Raw genomic sequence first — 26876 nt, forward strand, 5'->3', positions numbered from 1 at the left:
CTCATCCTTATTTATATATTAATTCAAACATACCATTCAGTTATCTAATTGCTCCCTTTTGAGTGGACAGGAATAAACTAACTCATATATGGTACAGTAATCCAAAGTTCTAAACATTCAGGGAATAAAGAAATGAGTTTATAGGGTATGTAGGGGAAAGAGAAAATACCAGTGAAGACTAAGAGTTGGTGATCACATTTTTTTAATTATTTTTAAAAATTGTAAAATACACAGAACATAAAATTTATTATTCTTTTAAAGTATATAGTTCAAAGGTATTAAGTATACTTACATATTGTGAAAAATTATTTTCATGTTTATCAAATTGTGATCATTACAATATTAAAGGAAATTGCTTAAGAATTTAAAGTCATCTAGGGGTGCCTGGGTGTCTCAGTGGGTTAAGCCTCTGCCTTCGGCTCAGGTCACGATCCCAGGGTCCTGGGATCAAGCCCCACATTGGGCTCTCCGCTCAGTGGGGAGCCTGCTTCCCCCTCTCTCTCTGCCTACTTGTGATTTCTCTCTCTGTCAAATAAATAAATAAAAATCTTAAAAAAAATAATTTAAAGTCATCTAAAACAAATGTGCACCATTTTCAATTTTTTATATTCCTTCCACATCTTTGCACACTCACCTACTGCAGATATATCTATTTCATTATTTGAAACTTACCACATCTACTGCTATTTTCAATTAGTTGAAATGTTTATATTATTCTAGTTCTTTAAATGATGAAATAAAATAATGATATGAAATGAGATCATATCAAATGGTAGCACTACAATAAACCTAATCATTTTCTAACCATGGAAAGCCGGTTTTTAGTGATTAATGTTATAAATGGCCAATGCAATGGATGTATTTTTTTCCTTTGTGAACTATTTTATTAGATAAATAACCAAGAGTAGAATTATGGGGTAAAAACATATAAACTCGATTTTTTAACTTACCATTTCCATTCATCCCCAAACATATGGCTGCAAATTTCTGTGCCCTCTTTCCCACCTGTTTTTTTCTATCTCCATCAAAGGAGAAGAATTCCTTCTTAGCTCTTAAGTAGTTAGAAGAAAAACAAATGCAGCAACATCACCAAATCCCTGATACCTCCTTCTCAATCTATCAGCATATTGTTTTTTACTTGACAGTGGCAAGAAGAAAAGTAGGCTTGAATGTTTCATCACATATTCCTTTGTGTTATCAGCCAAAATCATGCTCATTTAAAAAGTCATGGACCAAAAAGCTCTTAGACTTCTACATGACTTAAAATGATTTTTATACATCAATACCATACAAATAAACAAAGTGGAAGGAAGTTTTAAGTACAGAAAAAGTAACAAATAGCAAACTCCAAACCACAGGATCTCTGTTTAAAATTATGCCTAATAACAACCTCTGTTTTGCAGAAGAGAAAAATCAGCCAAGTGCCTTTCTAGAACACTAATGACTATCAGTCATTATATCACACATATGTCATCTGACACAAACTTTTAGATTAGTAAACATTTTCCCTCTCCTTCAACAGAGGGTTAGTGTTCAAGTGGAGGCGGGGGGAAAATTCAGTACACATAAAAGCATCAAAACATAAGCCAAACTGTAGGGTAATGTCCCCAATTTCAATTCAGCCAATCAGTCCTGCTTTGACTAACAAATGTACATAAAATTTTTATAACACAAAAGAGAACTTATTTTCCAAAGATTTTCTGCCAAATGCAATAAGTATTGGAATGTGATAGCAAAGAACCTGAACTTTAGTATAAGTGAACAAATTAATAAAGTTACCTCTTCCTCTGATACTCAAGTTTCAGACATAATACATACTTAGGGGAACTCTCCAGATTTTGCTATCTTTCTGATAGGTGTATTAATTAATGAATATTGGATGATCATGAATATATACATATATATAACATGAATATGCACAAATAGTTTCCATGAATCTCCTTTTTCTTCAACCTGCCTATAGTTTCACTAAAGAAAACCTAGGATGTCTACATCTTACATGGAAATAATTAAATATGCTACATGACATACTAAAGCATGGACTTTGGAATAGATGGCTTAATATCTGTATAACATTGAGCAAGTTGCTTAACCCTGCTTGGAGTCTTAAGCTCTTCATCCATAACTTGGAATCCATTACTGGGAACAATAATGCCATCTTCACAAGATGATTGTGATTATTACCTGAAATAATACATGAAATTTACCTCAACAGATGCTCAATAAACATGAATTTCCTTTCTCTTCTCTTACTTCCTTTCTTAGGTCCTCCAAAAATATATTCAGATTGACAAGGCAGTATTCCAACTGTACAAATGAGGAAATCTAGGTTTCTAACCACTGACAAAAAGAAATTCTTGACCTGGTTACTTTCTTTCCACATTATACCTTTAAAGCCATAAATAAAGGTGAAAGGTCTTTCAAAAAGTAAGACTTTTTTTTTTCCCAAATTCTAGACTAAATTATTGAAATTGTGGTGGGCAACTGGAAAATCCTCACTCACTGGAGGATGTAAGTATCACAAGATGCTTTTCCTTGAGTGATAGCCCCAGTCCCCTCTTCTTGCTTCAGCCATAGGCTGACCTCAGGCAGGTGTACCTGGCACCTTCAATGGAATATGATAGAACGTAGATACTATATAGGAAAGGCCTGCCAGTAAGAGTAAAATGCTAATTTGGAAATGTGTGTTATGGGCTTCCTAGACAATCAAAAATACAGGATATAGGAAATGACTTGCAGTTGAAAATGGGAGAAAAGTGGTTGGCTGACCCCCTTGTGCACCAGAACTCATAATTGCTGATGGCACATCTTGGAGCTAGTGACCCACCTGTTGGAAGTCTAAAACGAGACTAGTATCCACAACACACCTTGAGACAACTAATTGTCTCAGAATGGTATTCCTAAATGAGATAAGACTTACTGCTCATGATCAGCTAACCAAGATGCCTTTCCCAGAAAGAAACCCTTTAGCAGCCACCTGAGTTGCTCTCACTGATCTGTACTGCATCTCTTTTTTTCCAACTCTAGGGAACTTACTGGTGGCTTTGTGGTAGGAGTCATAAAGCCATTCTGTTTTTGAACTCTGTTCTGTATTTGAACTCCCCATCTTCTTAGTCTACTCATCAGAAATTAGTTAGTATCCTAACAGGACCAGGACCATCTACATTATTAGAGGGGCCCAGAGCAAAAGGAAAATAAAGGGCCTCTTGTTCAAAAGTATGAAAAATTTCAAGATGGCAACCACAGGGCTTTAAATCAAACACAGAGTTCTGTGTGACTGCGCAGGTCTCACGTCCATGAAGCCCACCATGGACAGAGCTAATATGGAAACCTACAGGGAGACTGAATGACAGATTCCATCCCCAAAACAACCAACCATAACTAAGTGCACAGGTGAGTAGTATTCAGGCAGTCTCACTAACCTGAAAATAGTACAGATGCTCTGTTTGCTTTTAATAACTCTTGACAAAACTAATTAATTATAAGATAAATCACCTCCAGAGTTCATAGACCAAAAGTGATTATGAATAAATAATATTGTAATGACAACAAAATTTGGGACCTGTAGCCACCATATGAATAAAACCAGGCCAGCCTGCTAGGCCAGGAGAGACATGTGGCACAATGATCCCATCTAACTGTAAGCCAACTGCCAAATATGTGAGTAAGTGCTTCCCAGGCCATCCAGTCTCCAGCTGAGCCACCAGCTAACCAGGGACACATGAGTGAGCCCAGTGGAGATCAACCAAGCATGGCCCAGATCAACAGAACGGCCCAAATGAACAACAATGAATTACTGCTGTTTTAAGTCACTAAGGTTTGGGGTAGTTTGCTCTAATAGTAAAATCCTTAAATGATACAGGTAGTATGTTACCTCAGCAGGAGAAAAATGGATTATGTAATAAGCAGGGGCTGAGACAAGTCGCTCACTATTTTTGGCAGGGAGATTAGATTCCCACTAAATTGCATAATATATTCCAGATGGATTTTAAAAGTATATATAAAGAATGATAGCATAAAAAATGCTAGAATAAATTATATGTTGATATCCATGTACTCTTGGAATGGGAAAGGCTTTCCTAGGCAGAGAAACTGAAAGGAAAAAGATGGATAGGTTTTACTATATAAGTACTTTTTAAACTTCACATGTCAAGAAAACATGATAAGTAAAGATAAAAAGCAAAGGAAAAATTGGTAAAACTTTTCTGAGACATGAAGAGAGATTACATTTCTTATATATGTATTTTTATGTATGACAAAAGTATGATAAAAGATTACCACTCCTAATATGCACAAAATAACAAGAAAAATCTAAACTACCAGACAGAACAGAAAACATACAAACATAAATCACTACAAAACAAATATAGATGGCTAATTAACATTTTAAAAACATTAAATGTCACTACTAAGCAAAGAAAGATAAAACAACAATTACATTTTCTTTTCAGTTCAAAATTGTAAAGATCAAAACAATAATACATAGAAAGCAGACATTTTCATATACTGCTTGAGAAACTATAATTGGGTACAACATTTCTGCAAAGCAGTATTTATGTGTAAGTACACACACATACATATACATGTGTGTGTTCACGTGCGTGCATGTGTATGTGTGTAAAATTTTTTGTTGTTGGTTTTCTTCTAGGGATACATCCAGATGAAACAATCAGGGATTCAGGAAGGACAGCCACTTGACCTCATGATCCTGATGTGCCTTCCCTTTTGGTATCCTCTCTGGAACCAAACAACACACAAAGGAGTGTAGGGGATGTCCCTGCGGATCCAGGCTCTTCCTCATTCTTTGCTGAGGTCTAGATTTGAGGTTGCCAGATAGCAGAGTTTCAGAAACTCTGTATGTATTATTATATGTCCAATGTATTGTTATGACCTCTTCTGTCTGAAGAATGAATAGTGCCATTTTGAGATAACATAACTTTATTAGTCAAAAAAAAATTAAGTCTCCCCAGAGTTGTAGTTAACATTTGTTGAGAGTTCATTCTGTACCATGTACTAGTCTAAGGAATTTATGTGTTTATAGATTTCAGTCCTCAAAACAACCCCCTGAAAAAGGAAGCATTCTACAGGTGGGAAAACTAATGCTTAGGATGGGTTTTGTTTTCTGTTTGTCTAAGTAACTTGCCCAAGATCACAGAGCCAAGACTAGAACAAAAGCAAGCTAACTCTAAACATAGAGTTCTTAACCACTGTACTAGGACACATCAGATATGCCACTTTAAACCCTAGAGCCCTTATTAACATGTATTTAAAGGAAACAATGCTGGATGTCTTACTGCAACCTTAGAAGCAGTGGCTTTCTCTAATAGGAACTTGTGGACCAGAATCAAAAGTACCTAAACCCCAAGTCATTCAAAGATGAGAGGCCTCCTTCATGGGCTCACTATGTAAGTTAGTGGTACCTGCAGTTTCTCTTAACACCAAGGGCACAGATCGTATAAAGCCCTGGCTTTACCTACTTGTGTATCTGATAAACTGACAATTTACATGAATGCGTATACGATGCAAACTGCTTCACATTACAGCCAAGTTAGCAATACTTAATCATTTGTATATGAAGAACCTTGGTCTTCACTTTCAGTTTGTCCTAAGAACTCTATTAGGATCTACAGCAGTTCTTAGAACACCTGATGCCCATAAGACCCCAAACTTCCTCCAGTTGTACATTTCTATATCCTACTAGCTTCTCCAAAGACATGAAAGAAATTGCCTCCCAAGAGGAAGAATTCAACAATTATGTAAGTAAGTAATTTAAAGAAATTAAAGAAATTAAAAGAATTAAACTTTTCATGCTTCTGGACATATATTAATATTGGAAAAAAAAAAACAATTCTTAGGCCACTCAGAACAACCTTAACAATGTTCTACCTGCACAGAGGTATTTGAACAGATATTACTTCAAATTTACTTTGGCATACACATACTCATGAAAAAAGAACAGAAAAGATTTTCTTAGTCAAGAATCTGTAAGAATCTGCAGCTATAAAACTTTCCTAGCTATGACAGTTAACCTGAGTCCTCCAACTATTTAGGAAAACAGAAGAGAGTTTCCTTTAGTAGCTTTTGGGGATTTAAAATAAACTTTCCCAATAATTCATGAGCCTGAACTCAAAGAATTATCTACCAATCTATTCTTTGTAGTGCTGCCCTTATAAAAAACATAGTGTCAATAAATTATATTAGTGAGCAATAAAGAATTCATTCATAGAGCAAATATTTATTAAGCAATTATAATGTGGCAAGAAGTATCATCCTAAGAATATAGCCGTACAAGTACATAAGGAAAAAACAAAAAAAGTTCCTGTCTTCAGAGTTTACACACTAGTTTTAGAGTGTAAAACTAGTTTTACACTAGTTTCTGCTTCTATTTTCACATTAAGCCAATTATTACTGTTCATTAAATGTTAACAATGTAACATTCTCCAGATAAATGCAATAAAATGTAAATCTTTCACTAGACAGCTCAGAGTCTTTCTCTTCTGTTCCTGTTTGAACTAAAGTGGCACTAAGATTCACAGAAGGACTAATAAAAAAAATTTTTTTTTAAATGAAATGCTCCCTACACATGAGAAAACAAAGATTTTACACAGGTAACAGATCCAATTTAAAACTGCTATATTAGGAAAACACTTTAAAAATCTATTGACAGTCATGCCATGGAAAGTAAGATCACACTTTAAGCATGGCTCATTATTTCATGCGTTTGGCTGATCTGCCAGTTAAATCATGCCTCCTACCAAGGTAAAGTATAAAGATAAGAAAAATTTATACTAGGTACAGAAAGAAAGTGATAATGAAGTATGTCATATGCCTGTTTGGTCACAGTAGAGCCATCTAAAACTGATTTTTCTCACTATTAAACTCAACACTGAAACTACTATTAAGATCTATTCTTTAATAAACTGTAGTTTGTCCATATTACAGAATATCTATATACTACATAACACACAGAGAGGTAGATCTATACATAGTTATAGCAAGAGCTCCAGTACGTACTGATAGAAGAAAAAGAAAAAAGTATACCAATACATATAGTATAATACTACTTATGGATTATTTTTAGCCTCACAAACAATACTTAACATTTAAATGCAAAGGAAAAAAAAAAGGTATGGAAAGACACAAAAACATAAAGGTATTACATTTTTGAGGAGATGGTCAAGGGCCATGATAGAGAATTTAGCACTGTGTATAATTATATCATTTTCTTTGGGAATTATATTCATGTATTAACTATGCCATTAAAAAATTAACTAAAGAGGGGCACCTGGGTGGCTCAGTGGGTTAAAGCCTCTGCCTTCAGCTCAGGTCATGATCCCAGGGTCCTGGGATCTAGCCCCACATGGGGGGGGGGGTCTCTGCTCAGTGGGGAGCCTGCTTCCCCCCCCTTCTCTCTGCACCACCTTGTGCTCTCTGTCTGTCAAATAAATAAATAATATCTTTTTAAAAAATTAACTAAATAGAGTTAAAATAGAAAATAATATCTAACTATAATTTGGGTAGATAATAAAAGTGAATAGTAAATTACATTAAAAGTAAGTCAAATTCCTTATAGTATTTGTATCTTTCAAAAGCTTATTCATTCTCCTTTAATCGAAAATTTAATCTAACTTAAAAATATGGACTCAAACTAAAACCCATGGTTTTGATCATCTTTTCTGTAATATTACAAATCATGTAAAAACCCAACATTGAGGCTAAGCAAAAATAAAAAAGCCCAAGAAACAAAAACAAAAGAAAAACCCCCAACACTTCAAACATATAAAAGACAAAAGAAGTCTTGCTATACAGAAAATATGGAAAGCATTAAATCAAACATCCCTATCAAATTCCTTTAAACACCCCTCTGCCTTTGTGTCCACAAAAAATATACAGTATCATTAAAGGCAAGAGTCAGTGAATCTTTAGCCCCAAGCACAGCTGATAAGTCCTAAGAATGAAATAGATTAAGTCAGCAAAGGGACATGAAGGAAGAAGAGAAGAAGAAGAAAAGAAAGAAAGTGAAAAACAAACCAAAACAAAAAGTGTACTTAGAGAGGAAAGAAGTGTGGAAGAGAAAGAGTGTCATTAAGGCCCACCAATTTGAGAGGCATAATTGCTCCAGCACAAAAGAAACTGGCCATCTAGATTTGCAAAATAATTTACCAAGCATTTTCACATATATTAGCAAATAGAGTCTTTGTAACAGCATAGTATCTATCCCATTTTATGGAAAGAAACTGAAGCTCTCAAAAGTGTCAGGGAACTGCCAAAAGCTACACAGCTAATAAATGAGAGAACTGAGGTCTTTGGACTCCAAGCCCTGTGTTCTAATACCCTACTGCGTCTACAGACTGTCCCTCAGATTGCTTCTAATTTTCACATAGCCATGAATATTTCAAAAATCAACTGTATCATCAACACATTTATTGAGATCTACATGGTTAGTTATTCTTCTTTCCTCTAGAGAAGATAACTGAAAAAAAATTTTTGATTTGTCCCTTCAAAATCAACAGACTACAGCAGAGCAGGGCAGTGGGAGTAAGAGGTGTCAATATAAGGCTACATGAGTGAGTTTTGTGGTTTTGGAGCTTTCAGTATCTTAAGTGTAGTGGTGGGTACATGAACCTACACATATGCTAAAATTGTATAGAACTTAAAATACACAAACCCACAAACTGGCATAAGCAAAATTATGAACTACTGAATAAAATCCATGAATTTTATCAATGACAGTATCCTGGTTGTGATATACTGTAGGCTTGCAAAATGTTAGTACTGGAGAAAAATCGGTAAAGGATACATGACAACTAACTATATTTTTTGTTATAACTGCAAGTGAATATATAACTATCCCAATAAAAATTTCAATTAAAAATGAACGTAATACTCATACCACCAACACTGATTCTAAACAGATTAATGATATTATATAGAAGCATAAGAAGACATGTAGTCATTCAAAGCTGATTTCATTATAGTGGAACTCCAGAGGTTTTTACCCATAAAATTTTAAATTTTACAAATTAAATGATTATTATTTAAATTTTAAAAAACTTTAAGCCAAAGATGATAATTTTGAACAGGATTTCGTGACATAATACTCTAAGAATGAGAGTCAGATCACCCTAGCCATGCAAAGGGTAAACCATTGATGAAAAGAAGAATCAGCCAGTTGCTCAGCAGGACAACTGGGGAATCATGGTGATAAGTATAAGATGCACCAAGAATTATTTAATAATAACACTAAGCATAATAGCTACCAACTACCAAGCACATACTATGTACCTGGATTGTGCTGGCTGGCCTCTTCACATAAATGATGAAAAATCCTCACAATAACTCTGGGTAAAATGTGGAAACTGATGGATCTTATGTAATTTACTCAAGATTAATCATTAGAAAGTTGCAAAGCTGGACATTTGAACCCAGGTTTTTCTGACTCTAAACCTTATGTGCCATTCCCTATTCCACAGTACATAGGAAAGAAATACTTTACCAGGATATTCCAGTACATAACTCTAGGGCAAGGGATAAAAACTATATCCAGTAGTGGAAAACTATCATTGATACCATATTTACCTGCTTGTAAGTTCCATCTAGCAAGGTGTCCAGATGTTGGAGGGGGGCAGGTGTTTTATCTTTGAATCTTGTCAATAGTCGACGCTGAATGGCCCGAAATTGTACAGCTCTTTCAGATAAGAGTTCTTCTAATTTTTCACCATTTATCCGCAACTACAAAGAATTTCCTAAATTCAGATTAAATGTGCACAACAAAACAGTCTTTACAGCAAAATCACTTGGAGGAATAAAATTTAGACACAATCAAAGTACTAGAAAAGTTAGAATTCTTAAATAATCTTGGCATAAGAGAAACCCTTATAACTCAAAAGCCAAAAGCCAGACACATACACGCTCACACCCCTGATAAATTTGTAACTAAAAAAACAAAAAAGTAATTCTATACAGTTAAAATATATATATATATATATATATATATATATATATATCATAAGTAAAGTGACAAGACAGCAAACTGCAAAAAATAGTAGCAATACCACAGAGACAAAAAGTCAAGCCCATAATATCTAGAAAGCACCTAAGAATCAAAAAGAAAAGGGCCAAAGTACAATACAAATCAGTAAGAAAAGAGTATCAATCAATAGAAAAAGGGACAAAATTCATAGAAAAGGTAGTACAAATAAATAGCTCTCAAACAATATAGCCTTTGATCTAGCAAGCCCATTTCTAGCAATTTATCCTACAGGTATGCTTACGAAAAGTAATGTACATACAAGAATATTCATTATAGAATTATTTGTTTTGTTGTATTATAGTAAGATATTATTAATAATCAAAATACCCATCAATAGGGGAACAGCTTAAATAATAAGACTACTTTGCAGAACTACTAAGTACTAATATACAATGTTATCCAAAGATGCATTGAATGAAACAAAGCAAAAAAACAAAAACAAAATACAGAATAGTATGTATAATGTGCTACCATTCATTTACTTTTTAAAAAGAAATCTGGGGCACTTGGGTGGCTCAGTGGGTTAAAGCCTCTGCCTTCAGCTCAGGTCATGATCCCAGGGTCCTGGGATCAAGCCACATCGGGCTCTCTGCTCAGCGGGGAGCCTGCTTTCCCCTCTCTCTCTGCCTGTCTCTCTGCCTACTTGTGATCTCTGTCAAATAAATTAACAAAAAAAAAAAATTTAAAAAGAAATTTGTACATTAACATAGTTGTGACTGCATATAATAGTTCTAAAAATATACACAAGAAATGGGAAACTAAAAGTTGCTCCTAAAGAGGAAACTGAGTAGTTGGAGGATAAGGATCAAAAATAGACTCTCTTGGGGCGCCTGGGTGGCTTAGTGGGTTAAAGCCTCTGCCTTCGGCTCAGGTCATGATCCCAGGGTCCTGGGACCAAGCCCTACATCCGGCTCTCTGCTCAGTGGGGAGCCTGCTTCCCCCTCTCTCACTTTGCCTGCCTCTCTGCCTACTCGTGATCTCTCTCTCTGTCACATAAATAAATAAAATCTTAAAAAAAAATTTGACTCTTTTTGGAGTCAAGATGGCAGAGAAGTAGCAGGCTAAGATGACATCAAGTAGCAGGAGATCAGCTAGATGGCTTATCAAACCATTGCGAACACCTAAAATTCCAATGGGAGATCAAAGAGAAGAAGAGCAACAATTCTAAAAACAGAAAATCGATCACTTCTGAAAGGTAGGGCCAGTGGAAAAGTGAATCCAAAGCGACAGGAAGATAGACCACGGGGCAGGGAGGGAACGGCTCCCGGCAAGCGGCAGAACAATGGAGCACAAAATCAGGACTTTTTAAAAGTCTGCTCCACTGAGGGACATCGCTCCAGAGGCTAAACTGGGGTGAAGGCCACGGAGGTCAGCATAGCCCCAGGTCCCACAGGATCACAGAAGGACCAGGGGTGTCTGAGTGTCAAAGAGCTCACAGGTATTAAATGGGGAAGCCGACTACAGAGACAAAGCCGAGGAGTGAGGTCTCAACCCAGGGTTACCTTGACCCATCACAGGCTGGATGAGCTGGGAGCGCGGCCGGAGGCCCCGGAGATGGGAGTGATTGAGTGATTTTCTTTAAGGGCACACTGAGGAGTGGAGCACTGAGCTCTCTACTCCTCTGGGCTGGAGACTGGGAAGCCACCATTATTCCCATCCTCCAGAACTCTACGGAAAGCCTTCAGAGAACAAAGGCTCCCGAAAGCAAACCCCAGTGGATTACTTAGCCTGACCCCTGATAGGGGCGGGGCAATTCCACCTCGGGCAAAGACACTTGAGAATCACTACAACAGGCTCCTCCCCCAGAAGATCAACAAGAAACCCAGCCAAGACCAAGTTCACTTACCAAGGAGAACAGCGGAATTCCAGAGGAGGAGAAAGCAAAGCAAGGAATTCATGGCTTTCTCCCCATGATTCTTTAGTCTTGCAGTTAATATTTTTTTTTCCTTCTGCTAAATTTTTTTTAACTTTTATCCTTTCCTCTTTTAACGTTTTTTTAAAGTAGTTTATCTTAACAATACCTTTCCAAAAAAAATCTTTTTTGAACCTTCATTATTATAGTCATATTTTATCCTCCGTTATATCTAATTATATTTTTTGTATACACATAGGGTTTTTTCTTCTAAATAATTTGGGGTGCAACTTCTCCTAATAGATCAACATAAACCCTAAATCTAGTTCCGGGCTAGTCTCCAACCTGAGCAAATTCTCTCCACTTTCTTTTTCTTTATTCTCCCAACCAACTTACTTTATCAACTCATTTTTTAGAAATTAAAAAAAAAATTTTTTTTCTCATCTTTATAGGCTTATTCCATCACTTCATTGTGTCTACCCTTGTATGTGTTTTTCATCCTTTAAAGTTTTGGGAGGTAGATTCTTCTAAGAGACGAAAATACTGCCAAAATTAAGTGAGTGACCCTATTCTAGTCACCAGTCTAATATATATATGTGTGTGTGTGTGTGTGTGTGTGTGTGTATACACACATATATATTTTTTTCTTTTTTGATATTTTTTCTTTATTTGTTTTCTTTTTTTAACTTTTTTTTTCTGAACTTCTTTTTTATCCCCATTCTCCCTCCCATGATTTGGGGTCTCTTCCGATTTGGATAAAGCACATTTTCCTGGGGTCTTTGCCACCCTTTTAGTATTTTATTTTCACCTTCATATATTCTTATCTGGACAAGATGACATGGCGGAAAAACTCACCACAAAAAAAAAAACAAGAGGCAGTTACCAAAGGCTAGGGATCTAATCCATATGGACATTGGTAATATGACAGATCTAGAATTCAGAGTGACGATTCTCAAGGTTCCAGCCGGGCTCAAAAAAGGCATGGAAAATATTGGAGAAACCCTCTCCAGAGAGATAAAAGCCCTTTCTGGAGAAATAAAAGAACTAAAATCTAACCAAGTTGAAATCAAAAAAACTATCAGTGAGGTGCAATCAAAAATGGAAGTTCTTACTGCTAGGATAAATGAGGCAGAAGAAAGAATTAGTGAAATAGAAGACAAATGACAGAGAATAAAGAAGCCAAGCAAAAGAGAGACAAATACTGGACCACGGGGAGAGAATTTGAGAAATAAGTGACACCATAAGACGAAACAACATTAGAATAATTGGGATTCCAGAAGAAGAAGAAAGAGAGAGGGGAACAGAAGGTATATTGGAGAGAATTATTGTAGAGAATGTCCCTAAAATGGCAAAGGAACAAGCATCAAAATCCAAGAGATGCAGAGAACCCCCCTCAAAATCAATAAAAATAGGTCCACACCCCGTCACCTAATAGTAAAATTTACAAGTCTTAGCAATAAAGAGAAAATACTGAAAGCAGTCCGGGAAAAGAAGTCTGTAACATACAAGGGTAAAAACATTAGATTAGCAGCAGGCTTATCCACAGAGACCTGGCAGGCCAGAAAGAACTAGCTTGATATATTCAGAGCACTAAATGAGAAAAACATGCAGCCAAGAACACTATATCCAGCTAGGCTATCACTGAAAATAGAAGGAGAGATAAAAAGATTCCAGGGCAAGCAAAAACTGAAAGAATTTGAAAACCCCAAACCAACTTTACAGGAAATACTGAAAGGGGTCCTCTAAGCAAGAGAGACCCTACGAGTAGTAGGTGAGAAGGAACAGAGACAAAATACAGTAACGGTCACCTTACAGGCAATACAATGGCACTAAATTCATATCTCTCAATAGTTACCCTGAAGGTAAATGGGCTAAATGCCCCAATCAAAAGACACAGGGTATCAGAATGGATAAAAAAACAAAATCCATCAATATGCTGTCTACAAGAAATGCATTTTAGACCCAAAGGCACCTCCAGATGTAAAGTGAGCGGGTGGAAAACAATTTACCATGCTAATGGACATCAGAAGAAAGCTGGGGTGGCAATCCTTATATCAGATCAATTAGATTTTAAGCCAAAGACTATAATAAGAGATGAGGAAGGACATTATATCATACTCAAAGGATCTGTCCAACAAGAAAATCTAACAATTTTAAACATCTATGCCCCTAACATGGGAGCAGCCAACTATATAAAGCAATTAATAACAAAATCAAAGAAACACATCGACAATAATACAATAATAGTAGGGGACTTAACACTCCCCTCACTGAAATGGACAGATTATCCAAGCAAAAGATCAACAAGGAAATAAAGGCCTTAAATGACACAGTGGACCAGATGGACATCACAGATATATTCAGAACATTCCATCCCAAAACAACAGAATACACATTCTTCTCTAGTGTACATGGAACATGCTCCACAATAGATCACATCCTGAGTCATAAATCAAGTCTCAACCGGTATCAAAAGACTGGGATCATTCCCTGCATATTTTCAGACCACAAAGCTCTGAAGCTAGAACTCAATCACAAGAGGAAATTTGGAAAGAACCCAAATACATGGAGACTAAACACCATCCTTCTAAAGAATGAATGGGTCAACCAGGAAATTAAAGAAGAATTGAAAAAAAAAATGGAAAAAATGATAATGAAAACACAATGGTTTAAAATCTTTGGGACACAGCAAAGGCAGTCCTGAGAGGAGAAAATATAGCAATTCAAACCTTTCTCAAGAATCAAGAAAGGTCTCAAATACACAACCTAACCTTACACCTAAAGGAGCTGGAGAAAGAACAACAAAGAAAGCCTAAACCCAGCAGGAGAAGAGAAATCATAAAGATCAGAAAAGAAATCAATGAAATAGAAACCAAAAAAACAATAGAACAAATCAGCAAAACTAGGAGCTGGTTCTTTGAAAGAATTAATAAGATTGATAAACCCCTGGCCAGACTTATCAAAAAGAAAAGAGAAAAAAAGAAAAGATAAAGGACCCAAATAAATAAAATCATGAATGAAAGAGGAGAGATCACAACCAACATCAAAGAAATACAAACAGTTATAAGAACATACTATGAGCAACTCTACACCAACAAATTCAACAATCTGGAAGAAATGGATACATTCCTAGAGACGTATAAACTACGACAACTGAACCAGGAAGAAATAGATAACCTGAACAGACCCATAACCAGTAAGGAGATTGAAACAGTCATCAAAAATCTCCAAACAAACAAAAGCCCAGGGCCAGACAGCTTCCTGGGGGAATTCTACCAAATATATAAAGAAGAACTAATTCCTATTCTCCTGAAACTGTTCCAAAAATTAGAAATGGAAGGAAAACTTCTAAACTCATTTTATAAGGCCAGCATCACCTTGATCCCAAAACCAGACAAGGATCCCATCAAAAAAGAGAACTACAGAAAAATATCCTTGATGAACACAGATGCGAAAATTCTCACCAAAATACTAGCCAATAGGATTCAACAGTACATTAAAAGGATTATTCACCACGACCAAGCGGGATTTATTCCAGGGCTGCAAGGTTGGTTCAACATCTGCAAATCAATCAATGTGATACAATACATTAATAAAAGAAAGAGCAAGAACTATATGATACTCTCAATAGATGCTGAAAAAGCATTTGACAAAGTGCAGCATGCCTTTCTGATTAAAACTCTTCAAAGTGTAGGGATAGAGGACACATACCTCAATATTATCAAAGCCATCAATGAAAAACCCACCGCAAATATCATTCTCAATGGAGAAAAACTGAAACCTTTTCTGGTAAGGTCAGGAACACGGCAGGGATGTCCGTTATCACCACTGCTATTCAACATAGTACCAAAAGTCTTAGCCTCAACAATCAGACAACAAAAAGAAAGTAAAGGCATCCAAATCAGCAAAGAAGTCAAACTATCACTCTTTGCAGATGAAATGATACTATATGTGGAAAACCCAAAAGGCTCCACTCCAAAACTGCTAGAACTTGTATAAGAATTCAGTAAAGTGTGAGGATATAAAATCAATGTACAGAAATCAGTGCATTTCTTTACACCAACAACAAGACAGAAGAAAGAGAAATTAAGGGGTCCATCCCATTAACAACTGCACCCAAAACCATAAGATACCAAAGAATAAACCTAACCAACAAGGCAAAGAATCTTTACTCAGGAAACTATGAAGTCCTCATGAAAGAAATTGAGGAAGACACAAAGAAATGGAAAAATGTTCCATGCTCATGGATTGGAAGAACAAATATTGTGAAAATGTCTATGCTACCTAAAGCAATCTACACATTTAATGCAATCCCTATCAAAATCCCATCCATTTTTTTCAAAGAAATAAAACAAATAATTCTAAAATTTATATGGAATCAGAAAAAACCTCGAATAGCTAAAGGAATATTGGAAAAGAAAGCCAAAGTTGGTGGCCTCACAATTCTGGACTTCAACCTCTATTACAAAGCTGTCATCATCAAGACAGTATGGTACTGGCACAAAAACAGTCTAACAAATCAATGGAACAGAATAGAGAGCCCAGAAATAGACCCTCAACTCTGTCGTCAACTAATCTTCAACAAAGCAGGAAGGAATGCTCAATGGAAAAAAGACAGCCTCTTCAACAAATGGTGCTAAGAAAATTGGACAGCCACATGCAGAAAAATGAAATTGGATCATTTCCCTACACCACACACGAAAATAGACTCAAAATGGATGAAGGACCTCAATGTGAGAAAGGAATCCATCAAAATCCTTGAGGAGAACACAGGCAGCAAGCTCTTTGACCTCAGCCGCAGCAACTTCTTCCTAGGAACATCGCCAAAGGCAAGGGAAGCAAGGGCAAAAATGAACTATTGGGACTTCATCAAGATCAAAAGCTTTTGCACAGCAAAGTAAACAGTCAACAAAACCAAAAGACAACTGACAATGGGAGAAGATATTTGCAAACGACATATCAGACAAAGGGCTAGTATCCAAAATCTATAAAGGGCTCAGCAACTCAACACCCAAAGAACAAATAATCCAATCAAGAAATGGGCAGAGGACAGGAACAGACATTTCTGCAAAGAAGACATCCAGATGGCCAACAGACACATGAGAAAATGCTCCATTACACATCACTCAGCATCAGGGAAATACAAATCAAAACCACAATGAGATATCACCTCACACTAGTCAGAATGGCTAAAATTAACAAGTCAGGGAATGACAGATGCTGGCCAAGTTGCAGAGAAAGGGGAACCCTCCTACACTGTTGGTGGGAATGCAAGCTGGTGCAACCACTCTGGAAAACAGCGTGGAGGTTCCTCAAAAAGCTGAAAATAGAGCTACCCTATGACACAGCAATTGCACTACTGGGTATTTACCCTAAAGATACAAATGTGGTGCTCCGAAGGGGCACGTGCACCCGAATTTTTATAGCAGCAATGTCCACAATAGCCAAACTATGGAAAGAACCTAGATGTCCACCAATAGATGAATGGATAAAGAAGATGTGGTATATATATACAATGGAATACTATGCCGCCATCAAAAGAAATGAAATCTTGCCATTTGTGACGATGTGGATGGAACTAGAGGGTATTATGTTAAGCGAAATAAGTCAATCGGAGAAAGACAACTATCATATGATCTCCCTGATATGAGGAAGTGGAGATGCAATGGGGGGAGTGGAGGTTTATGGGTTAGGAAAAGAATAAATGAAACAAGATGGGATCGGGAGGGAGACAAACCATAAAAGACTCAATCTCACAAACAGGCTGAGAGTTGCTGGGGAGAGGGGGGTCGGGAAAGGGTGGTGGGGTTATGGACATTGGGGAGGATATGTGATATGGTGAGTGCTGTGAAATATGTAAACTTGGCGATTCACAGACCTGTACCCCGGAGATAAAAATGTTTGTTCATTAAAAAATCAAAAAATTAATTAAAAAATACTCTTTTTACTATAACCCTTCTCATAACCTTTGAATTTAATATTATTAAAATAAAAGAAGCTAGTGAGAGTCATAGAGTAGAAGGAACATTCCATGAAATCAGATTATATAAACTGCTAATTCAACTTTATAAAACAATCATCAACTAGTCTTGAAATAAACAACATTTTCAAAATGTTCAGAAATCAGGGGCACCTGGATGGCTTGGTCAGTTAAGCATCCAACTCTTGATTTCAGCTCAGGTCATGATGTCAGGGTCCTGAAATTCAGCCCTAGGTCTGTCTCTGGCTAACAGTGGAACCTGCTTAAAATTCTCTTTCTTCGTCTCCCTCTGCCCCTCACTCTCCACAACCCTCCACCCCCACCGCCCCCACTCAACTGCACTCTCTCCCCGTCTCAAAAAATAAATAAATAAACAAAAGTTTCAGAAATTAAACATATTACAATTTATATTTCTTATATCAAACAAAACTTCCTTTTCAGTGTATGCATTCTCCAGACACATGACTACCAAAAAAAAATAAATTAAAAAAAATAAACCCCAAAACTTCGAATTTTATTACTGTCTTTTAATCCCAATTTCAGAAGCACTAAGTAACTAACTAAATCAAAGAATATTCTCTTGAAGGGCCGGGGGGATTTCATTACCAAAAGTTAAATGATAGGGGCGCCTGGGTGGCTCAGTGGGTTAAAGCCTCTGCCTTCGGCTCAGGTCATGATCCCAGGGTCCTGGGATCGAGCCCCGCGTCGGGTTCTCTGCTCAGCGGGGAGCCTGCTTCCCTTCCTCTCTCTCTGCATGCTTCTCTGCCTATTTGTGTCTACTACTACTGTCTGTCCAATGGATAAATAAAAATCTATAAAAAAAAAAAGTTAAATGATATTTTTAAATAACTAAATTTTTTAAAAAGAATATTAGCCTGATTATCATAATACACTTTTAATAATATAATTTTTAGCTATAATATTTTATTTACTAAATTCATGAAACACACAAAAATCAAGAAGACAGTTTCAATACTGACACATCAGCCAGGTTACTCAATTGAATGTGTAATCAAACATCAGTGATTGAAATGTTTCCATGTCTCAGAATTTCAACACTTAACAAGTATTGCTCCGAGGGCCAAGCATTGCTCTAGATATAACAATGAATAAAACAGACAAAAATTCCTACCTTCATGGAGCTAACACTAAGGGACACTAGAATTCCAAAAGCTATCTTAATTCAAAAGATTAAAATCACATCTTTTTTTAGAAAGCAGAAAGTGGGGCCAGAGAGAAAGGAAATATAATAATGCTTTTTTAAACTGTGTAACAAAAGAAGTGCCTATAGTTCATCATGTTCCCTAAACCCCTCCCAGAAAGAAAATGCCCCTGATATGGAAACTCCAGAGATTTACTAGCCAGCAAATAAGGGGTTGGGGGTGCTGTATGTTAAACTTATAGTCAATCAGAATCTAATATTTTGTGTTTTAAATATTACAGATACATAATTAGTATAGCCTTTTTGTAGTCTTCTCCATAAACCACTAGATCCCAGTTTTGCACAGTGACACAGGAATTTTTAAAAATATATCCTAGAGGACGGCAAAGGTTCTCAATCCTTCAAATACCTAAATATATTCCCCAAATGTAAATTTTGGTGCCATGATTTGGCCACAAGCATACTGTCCTATAAAATACTATTAGCACAGATGAAAGATAACCCAAGTAAGCTCAATTAATTTGATAACAACATGTTGTGACTGTATGCACTGAAATTTTCCCTTTATGTTTATACTCTACCAAAAGAAGAAGTCTTTATAGGTTAAAGTCAATGTTCTTAGAATGTCAAAGGGATTGAACTATATGGAATGTTCCTGAGACATGACATACTCACTCTGTCACGCACACATCACACATTGTTGTTTATATACTGAATTTTCAAAACCTACTGATTCCTTAAAAAGTAGTTATGCTAGAGAACCAATGCTTCCTTGAATAATGTTCAAAGTCCTTTTGAAATCTGCCCCCCCCAACACACCAGCCCTTTTAATTGCCTACAGGGTCTATTTATGGGCAAATAAATAAAATCTGGTGAATTTTTTTTTTAACAAATGAGATTTTTAAAATAATGACTGTCATTTGTCCAGTTCATTTACCAAATATAACTCCTGACTATTTCCAAATATAAAATCAGTCTTCAAAGAATGAAGATTTTTATCCCATCATGATACTCAGGACAATCTAACACAGGCTCTTTCACAGAAGAAATGCAAAAATATTTGGGCAACACAATCACTGTCAGATCTCATTTGTTTAGACATTTAATCATTCAGCATTTCCTAAGTGCCCATAATGCCAGATACTAAAGAATATTTTATGTGGTTAACCCTCATTCAGATGCAGAAGTTCTGATGTGCTTGTTAAAAAAGAAAAGGAAAAATCACTTTACTTTATAATCACACCTCATTTATGGCCTGCTAGAATTAGTTAGCCAAATGGCTGCCGATAAGCTCAAATAGTTTTAACACTGGGTTATTGGGGTCAAAGGTTAAGTCCCCATGTGGGAGAATTAAATCAGCTCTGTTCTGAAGCCAGACCACATGCTTAGCTCCAGGCAGCTCTGTTGATGTCTGTAAGTGATCACAAACTGGGCAAGAGGGCAGGAACAGATACACAAAATCTACCAACCACATAAAATAACTACATGAAGCATTTGATATAATAGCCAAGTATACTAGAATTCTATCCTTTGTAGCATCTCCTCTCTTTCGTACAGAGAAAAATTGCAGGTAATGTGAGTTATGATCATACACACCTCAAAATGATGATCAATCAACTCAAAATATTCTTGAAGGGGCACAGATCCAGAAAACGAACAGGCAAAATCTTTGATTCCCTGTTTTTCAAAATATTCCTGAAGGCGGATAATAAGTTCATTTGTTATGAGCCAAAGATCTTCAAACTGTTCACTCTGAATGCGATACCGTTCTGAGAGAGAAAATAATTAAGGAAAAATGCTTATTAACACATAATTACTAGCTGAAACTATGTGAATTATCACTAATTCTGACATAAATACCATAAATTGGATTTTTGGAATACAAATATGATTTCTAGTGCTTTATTGCAGTTTTCTACAGAAACCACTTAACATTTTCAAATTTAACTCCAAAGGTTTGTGGTTACAGTAGCAAGCTGCAGAGTATGGTCCTTTTCCCTGTTTCTTATCATAGATTTCAATACAATAAAATACCAAAAAACAAAAAAAAAAACCCAAAATATAAAAACAAAAAAATTTTTAAAAATACAAAATTTAGTCCTTCTAAGAAAGAAAGAAAGAGAGAGAGAGAAAAAAGGAGAGAGAGAAAAAGAGAGGAAGGAAGCAAGCAAGCTAGCTTTGTTTATAAGATTAAAAAAAAAAAGCCTGCAAAAGTATAATATGGTATTCATTAAATTTTTCAGAATATTGATGTGAAATAAAACTTACACTCTAGAAAGTCCCTCACATCCTAGACACTGTAGCCAGCTTAAATCCCTGTAATCATGATCAAAGTTTTCTATTTTTCTAATAGTTCTTTTATTTATATTTGTAATCAGACTCTTCCCTAAATATAAACATTGCTTCCCTCCATTAGCTGAAACCTCACGTCCAAGAAAGCCTAATTCCTATCCGTCCCCCGTTTAACTTGCCCGGTTTGTGACAACAATGATGACAAAGGTGACAATAACTACATCTATGATAGGAGCAACTATTATTTGTTGAGCACCAACTATGAACCAAGCACTATGATTGCAACAACCTCTTTTTAATAAAAAGGAAAACCACACACAGAATTTCAGACGCTCATCTAAGGTCACAAAGTAAATTCAATGTCAGAGCTAGAGTTCATGATATATACCCTTTTCCCCTACCTAAATCCTACCTATTCTTCAAGACCTGGCTTCAAGCCTACATACCCCAAGAAATCTTTATTTCTCTACCAACCACAGCAAGCCCTAATGTGTAGCAGGCACTGTTTTGAGCACTCTGCAGTCACTCTCTGGTTTAAACCTCAATACCCCTATGGAGGAATTATGTTATCCCAATTTTACAGAAGAGTTTAAATAATCTGTAAGGTCATCTAGCCAGATAGTAATAGGACAGGGATTAGAACTCTAGCCATTAATCCAAAGATTAGCTATTAATCTTAACCACATTACAGTATTGTATCTCTTTGAATTTATCTAGAGATTTAGTATGTCTACAGTTTATTATACATTTTATAACCATGCATTTTTTAAATTAACTTTTAACTTTAGAACAATTTTAGACTTACAGAAAAATTATGAAGATTATACAGAGTTCCCACACACCCTTCACCCGGTTTCCCCAATTATTATCTTATAGTATTATGTACATTTATTATGATTAATGAATGCAAACAGATACCCTGGGCCATTAACTAAAGTTAAAGATAAGTGGATTACACTGATCAGTTTTTGGACACTGAATCAGCATTGCATACCTGGAATAAATCCCATTTGGTCAGGGTGTATACTTTTTCTTATTCCTATTTAACTTTGCATATGATTATATTCAGTTTCTCCAAGAGATTATAAATTCCTGAAGAGTTTATATATTGGTTACCCTATAGTATAGAGGAACCAATTCCCCTATTCTATGTAATTCACCAGTTATTAAGCATCTGTTATGTACAATTTCATAAAGAAAGACATGTTAGGAGTACAAAGATGAAGTCAGTCTCCTTGAGTAAGGAGTCTAAGGCCTTGCACGTGAACATGTAAAATATTTATTATATTCCTCATCACACCTTGACAAATTCTATAAATATATGTCATCTCTAAATTGGTTATTAAGGACTTCAATTTGTCATCCTCCACCAGAATTCAAAAATATATCTCCTCTCATTCTCCTAGTCATCTCTCTTTCAATTATATAAAGAATAAAATATACTGGATATGCCTGCCATAGCATATGGCAAAAACCTTGATGTTTTCTGCTATCATATAATTTCTCCTGGATCATCCCCCAGCTCTCCCCTCACCATAGTCTTATTCTGGATTCTGATTTCTGCCCACAGTGCTGATCAGATGATTTCCTCATTTCTCCCATCAAAGAGAATAAGGCTAAGGTGAGATATAACAAACAGCTTTTACCTTTCTTTACAAATGTCACTGGATGGTTAATTCTCTAAGAACAAAAAGAGCACAACTGTGGTGGGGCAGGAGTAAAGAGGTAGAAGAATAATGATGACAAAGTACAGTAATAGAATTCTCTAAATCTCAGGTCCTATCCAAGCTAAACTTGGGAGCCAATATATTAATCCCAGACTGGTATTTATTCACTCTTTCAATTATTTACACAACTCAGTGCAAGATGCTGGAGATAAAACCATGAATACAACAAGAGCCTCTGTCCTCAAGGAGTTCACTGCAGACCTGGAAAAATGGAGTGATGGGGCAAGAGTAAACACTGTTTCTGCCATTATTGATTCAGGGATACTTCATGAAGGTTGACGTTGCCACAAAAGTGCCAGGACTTCCCCGCAAGGGATACATTCCTATTTTCAAGTATGTGATGGTCTATAACATAGCAGAAGAGTTGGACAATAGCAAAGGAGCTGCAAAGGACAGAAGGCACAGTAAGTATTGTGTAATAATTACAGATATTTGTAGAGTTAGCCGCCTCAGGAGGTAGGGAACAATCTCACTCCATTGGAAGCATTTAAAGCTCAGAGGTCTTTGGCATTTGGTGATTTCTTGAGAATTTTAGAACTCAATACGAAGAAAGACAGGTCATCTCACATACAAATCTGTCACTCCATCTGTCCTGGGACAGATATTTGGTGCCAGCTCAGTGCTGCCTCCAGGTCCTGGCCATTTGTCCCTTCTAGGCAGATGTTTGGCTTCTGGCTCAGGACTGGCTCTAGGACCCTGTCTTTTTAGGTGTCTGTCCATTTGGGGGCAGCTGTTTGCCCAACGCATAGCTCCTGCTTCCAGACCCAAGTGATTATGGACCTATGTGAGACCTGAAACCATAAAAATCCCAGAAAAGAGCATAGGTAATAATTTCTTTGACACTGACCATAGCAATATTTTCTTAGCTTTGTGTCCTAAGGCTGCGCTGTAACAAGATTACCAGTTTCTGTTAAATTGCCCACATAGATACTGGCAAGGAAATCTGGAAACAAGGCATATTCAGGTATGATCAGGAAAGTCTGCCCACCAAAGTTAGTAAGAAAATTTATCAGAATTTATCACTGAGGGAACCATGGACAGGATTCTCAATGGAATACCAACAGTAGCCCCAAGTTCAGCTGGCCAGGCGCTGACTGTTGATTGTGCAAGACAATTCCAATTAGCACCTATCCTAATGCCTCCTTGGAAGCTTAGTGCACATTCACAGCTTACGGTGGACTTTGGTGTTACATTTAGGATGTTGTGTGAAGAAGGGAAGCAGTGTCTAGAACTCTTCCCCAGAGAGGTAAAGTGTCTTGTCTCTGCTGCCTATAACCAGAACTTCTTTCCCCACCCTGGCAGACAACAAAATCCCTCATCTGACAAAATGAAACATGGACAAGTCTAAACATTTCCCTTCTCCTTTCCTCAGGATTTAAATTACCTGAACAGAGGCCTACAAACTCTCTGAGAGGCCCATCTCAGTCCCCTATAGTGGGCAAACAAAGACTTCTGCTCTATAAAGATAAAGTAACAGAAAAGTCATGTACAGTGTGGTCAAAGCAAAGGGGCAAATGTGGGAAATGAAATGTAGCTCCCTTTACAAAAGGACCACAAGGCACCAATATCTTTGGTTGACAGTCTCAAGGACATTCAAGGTAACACTATATCTATTCATCCATTCAAAAGTTATGAAGTGTAAGTGCTGGGGAGACAACGGAGAACAACATCTACTGGTCCTGGTTTTTATCCTAGTGTAAGGACAGAACATAAATAAGTAAACAACAAATACATAGTTACGAGTCATGAAAGAATTAGAATGCAGATGAAAACAGTGCTATAATAAAGATGAATGGGTCCTCTTTCTTGAGATACTATGGGTCACAGAAAGCTACACTAAGAAACTGATGTCAGTGGTAGTGTTAACAGTAAAAGTGATGAAAATAATACTAGCAGCTAAAATTTACCTGGCGTATATAGTATTGTTGGAAATTGCTATATGTTTTTGAGGGATTATGGTATTTGATTCTTACATAATATAATTGTACAGTTTTATCCCCATTATGTAGATGAAAATACAGGCATTGTTAATTTTTCCAAAGTCATTCAGACAAATTGTAAGGAGAGCTGGGATTTCCACTATCAATTTGTGTCTAGACCCCACATCCCTCATCATTTTATCATAAAGTTTGGAGTTTAATGATGGGAAGAACAGTTTAGGTAGAATGATTGGCAAGCACAAAATCCTCAAGCCAAGAAATGCCAGACAGGTACCAGAAACAGAGAGAAAGCCAGAGTGAGGAAGTGAGTGTTCTTAGATGAGGCTGGATATTAGGCTGGAGCCAGCACACACAGGGTAGACTGTAAAGGTTGGTAAAGAGTTTGGATAGCACTATAAACACAAGGCTTTCAAGCTGGAGAGTGGCATGATATAATTTTGATTATCTGTTTCTTTGTTTTTACTACTAGAGATGCAAAGTAGAAAATGAATCAGAGGGGCACCTGGGTGGCTCAGTGGGTTAAACCTCTGCCTTGGCTCAGGTCATGATCCCAGGGTTCTGGGATCGAGAACTGCATTGGGCTCTCTGCTCAGCAGGGAACCTGCTTTCCTCTCTCTCTCTGCCTGTCTCTCTGCCTTCTTGTGATCTCTGTCTGTCAAATAAATAAATAAAATCTTAAAAAAAAAAAAAAAGAAAGAAAGAAAGAAAGAAAGAAAGAAAGAAAGAAAGAAAGAAAGAAAGAAAAAGAAAAAGAATCAGAAAGGGGCCAGAACAGACTGACAGGACATTGTAACAATGATCCAGGTCACAGACAGTGATTGCATGTGTAATAATTAGAAGCATCATGTTAGGAAGAAAATCCTATATTTCTCTAGTCTTGTCCTCTGATCAAAACGTAAAATCTAGTAAATTTTTAAATCTGTGACTTTAGTACAAACAAATCTTCAATTATTTTCATGTACACAAATGGGAAAATAAAACATACCTCACAAGGTTACTATGAAGATCAAATATAATACTGTATGGAAGAGACTTATACAAATGCAATTTAAGTTTATATTTTAAATTTAGACCAAGCAAATTAGATGTTCAAAAAATATTGGTTGTAAAAATTAAAACTGATACAAAAAGTATGGAATAAAACAAGTGAAAAATCTAAAGCTCAATGAAAAACTCAAACATAATTAAAATTCCAGATACCCAGCATGTCCTTGCTATAGACTGAATTTTGTGTCCTGTCCAAAATCTGTATGTTAAATCTTAAGGTCCAAAGCAGTGGTACTTGGAATTGGGGCCTCTGGCTGATAAGACCATGGGAGTGGAGCCTTCATGAATGGCATTAGTGACCTTATAAAAGAAATTCCAAAGAGCGGCCTTGCCCCTTCTGCCCTGTGAGGACATAGCAAAAAGACAGACTTCTGTGAAGCAAGAAGTAGGCTCCCATCAGACGCCCAATCTACTGGCACCTTGATCTTGGACTTTGCAGCCTCAAGAACTGTAAGAAATACATTACTGTTGTACAAAAGCCACCCAGTCTATGGTGCTTTGTTTTAACAGCCCAAATGGACTGAGACAGAACTCCACTGTGACCAACTATAGTAATGTCACTAAATAACAGAAATGTAAAAAAACATAATTAACAGTTAAATAGGTGTGATATTTTCTGTAACTTTAGCATTTTGGCTTCAATTATTTTCTTGTTTTCACCAACACATTCAGGGAAAAAAGAAAACTAAAATTTTTTGCAATGAAAAATTTTACAATTAGACTTAAGATTTAGAAATAGAAACACAATATTTTAAGTTGATTTTTTTCAGATTACCAAAAATCAACAAGAATCAGTAAGTTAAAGATTTATAAGGCATTATTTTTATCATTAAGCATTTTCTC

The 26876-nt window shown here is 36.4% G+C and overlaps 1 protein-coding gene across 3 annotated transcripts in view; it reads right to left on the bottom strand.

Annotated features, from left to right (window-relative positions):
- BBS9 (Bardet-Biedl syndrome 9) overlaps nucleotides 1–26876 on the bottom strand; it is a 446163-nt gene that overhangs the window by 200790 nt on the left and 218497 nt on the right. For all 3 annotated transcript variants that reach the window (XM_032305995.1, XM_032305996.1, XM_032305993.1), the window contains 2 exons: nucleotides 20624–20796; nucleotides 9580–9732 (listed from right to left, as the gene is read on the bottom strand). In XM_032305995.1, coding sequence (XP_032161886.1) covers nucleotides 9580–9732; nucleotides 20624–20796 — 326 coding nt within the window. The remainder of the gene's footprint in view (nucleotides 1–9579; nucleotides 9733–20623; nucleotides 20797–26876) is intronic.

This window comes from Mustela erminea, chromosome 11 (genome assembly GCF_009829155.1).
Source record: "Mustela erminea isolate mMusErm1 chromosome 11, mMusErm1.Pri, whole genome shotgun sequence".
NCBI lineage: Eukaryota > Metazoa > Chordata > Mammalia > Carnivora > Mustelidae > Mustela > Mustela erminea.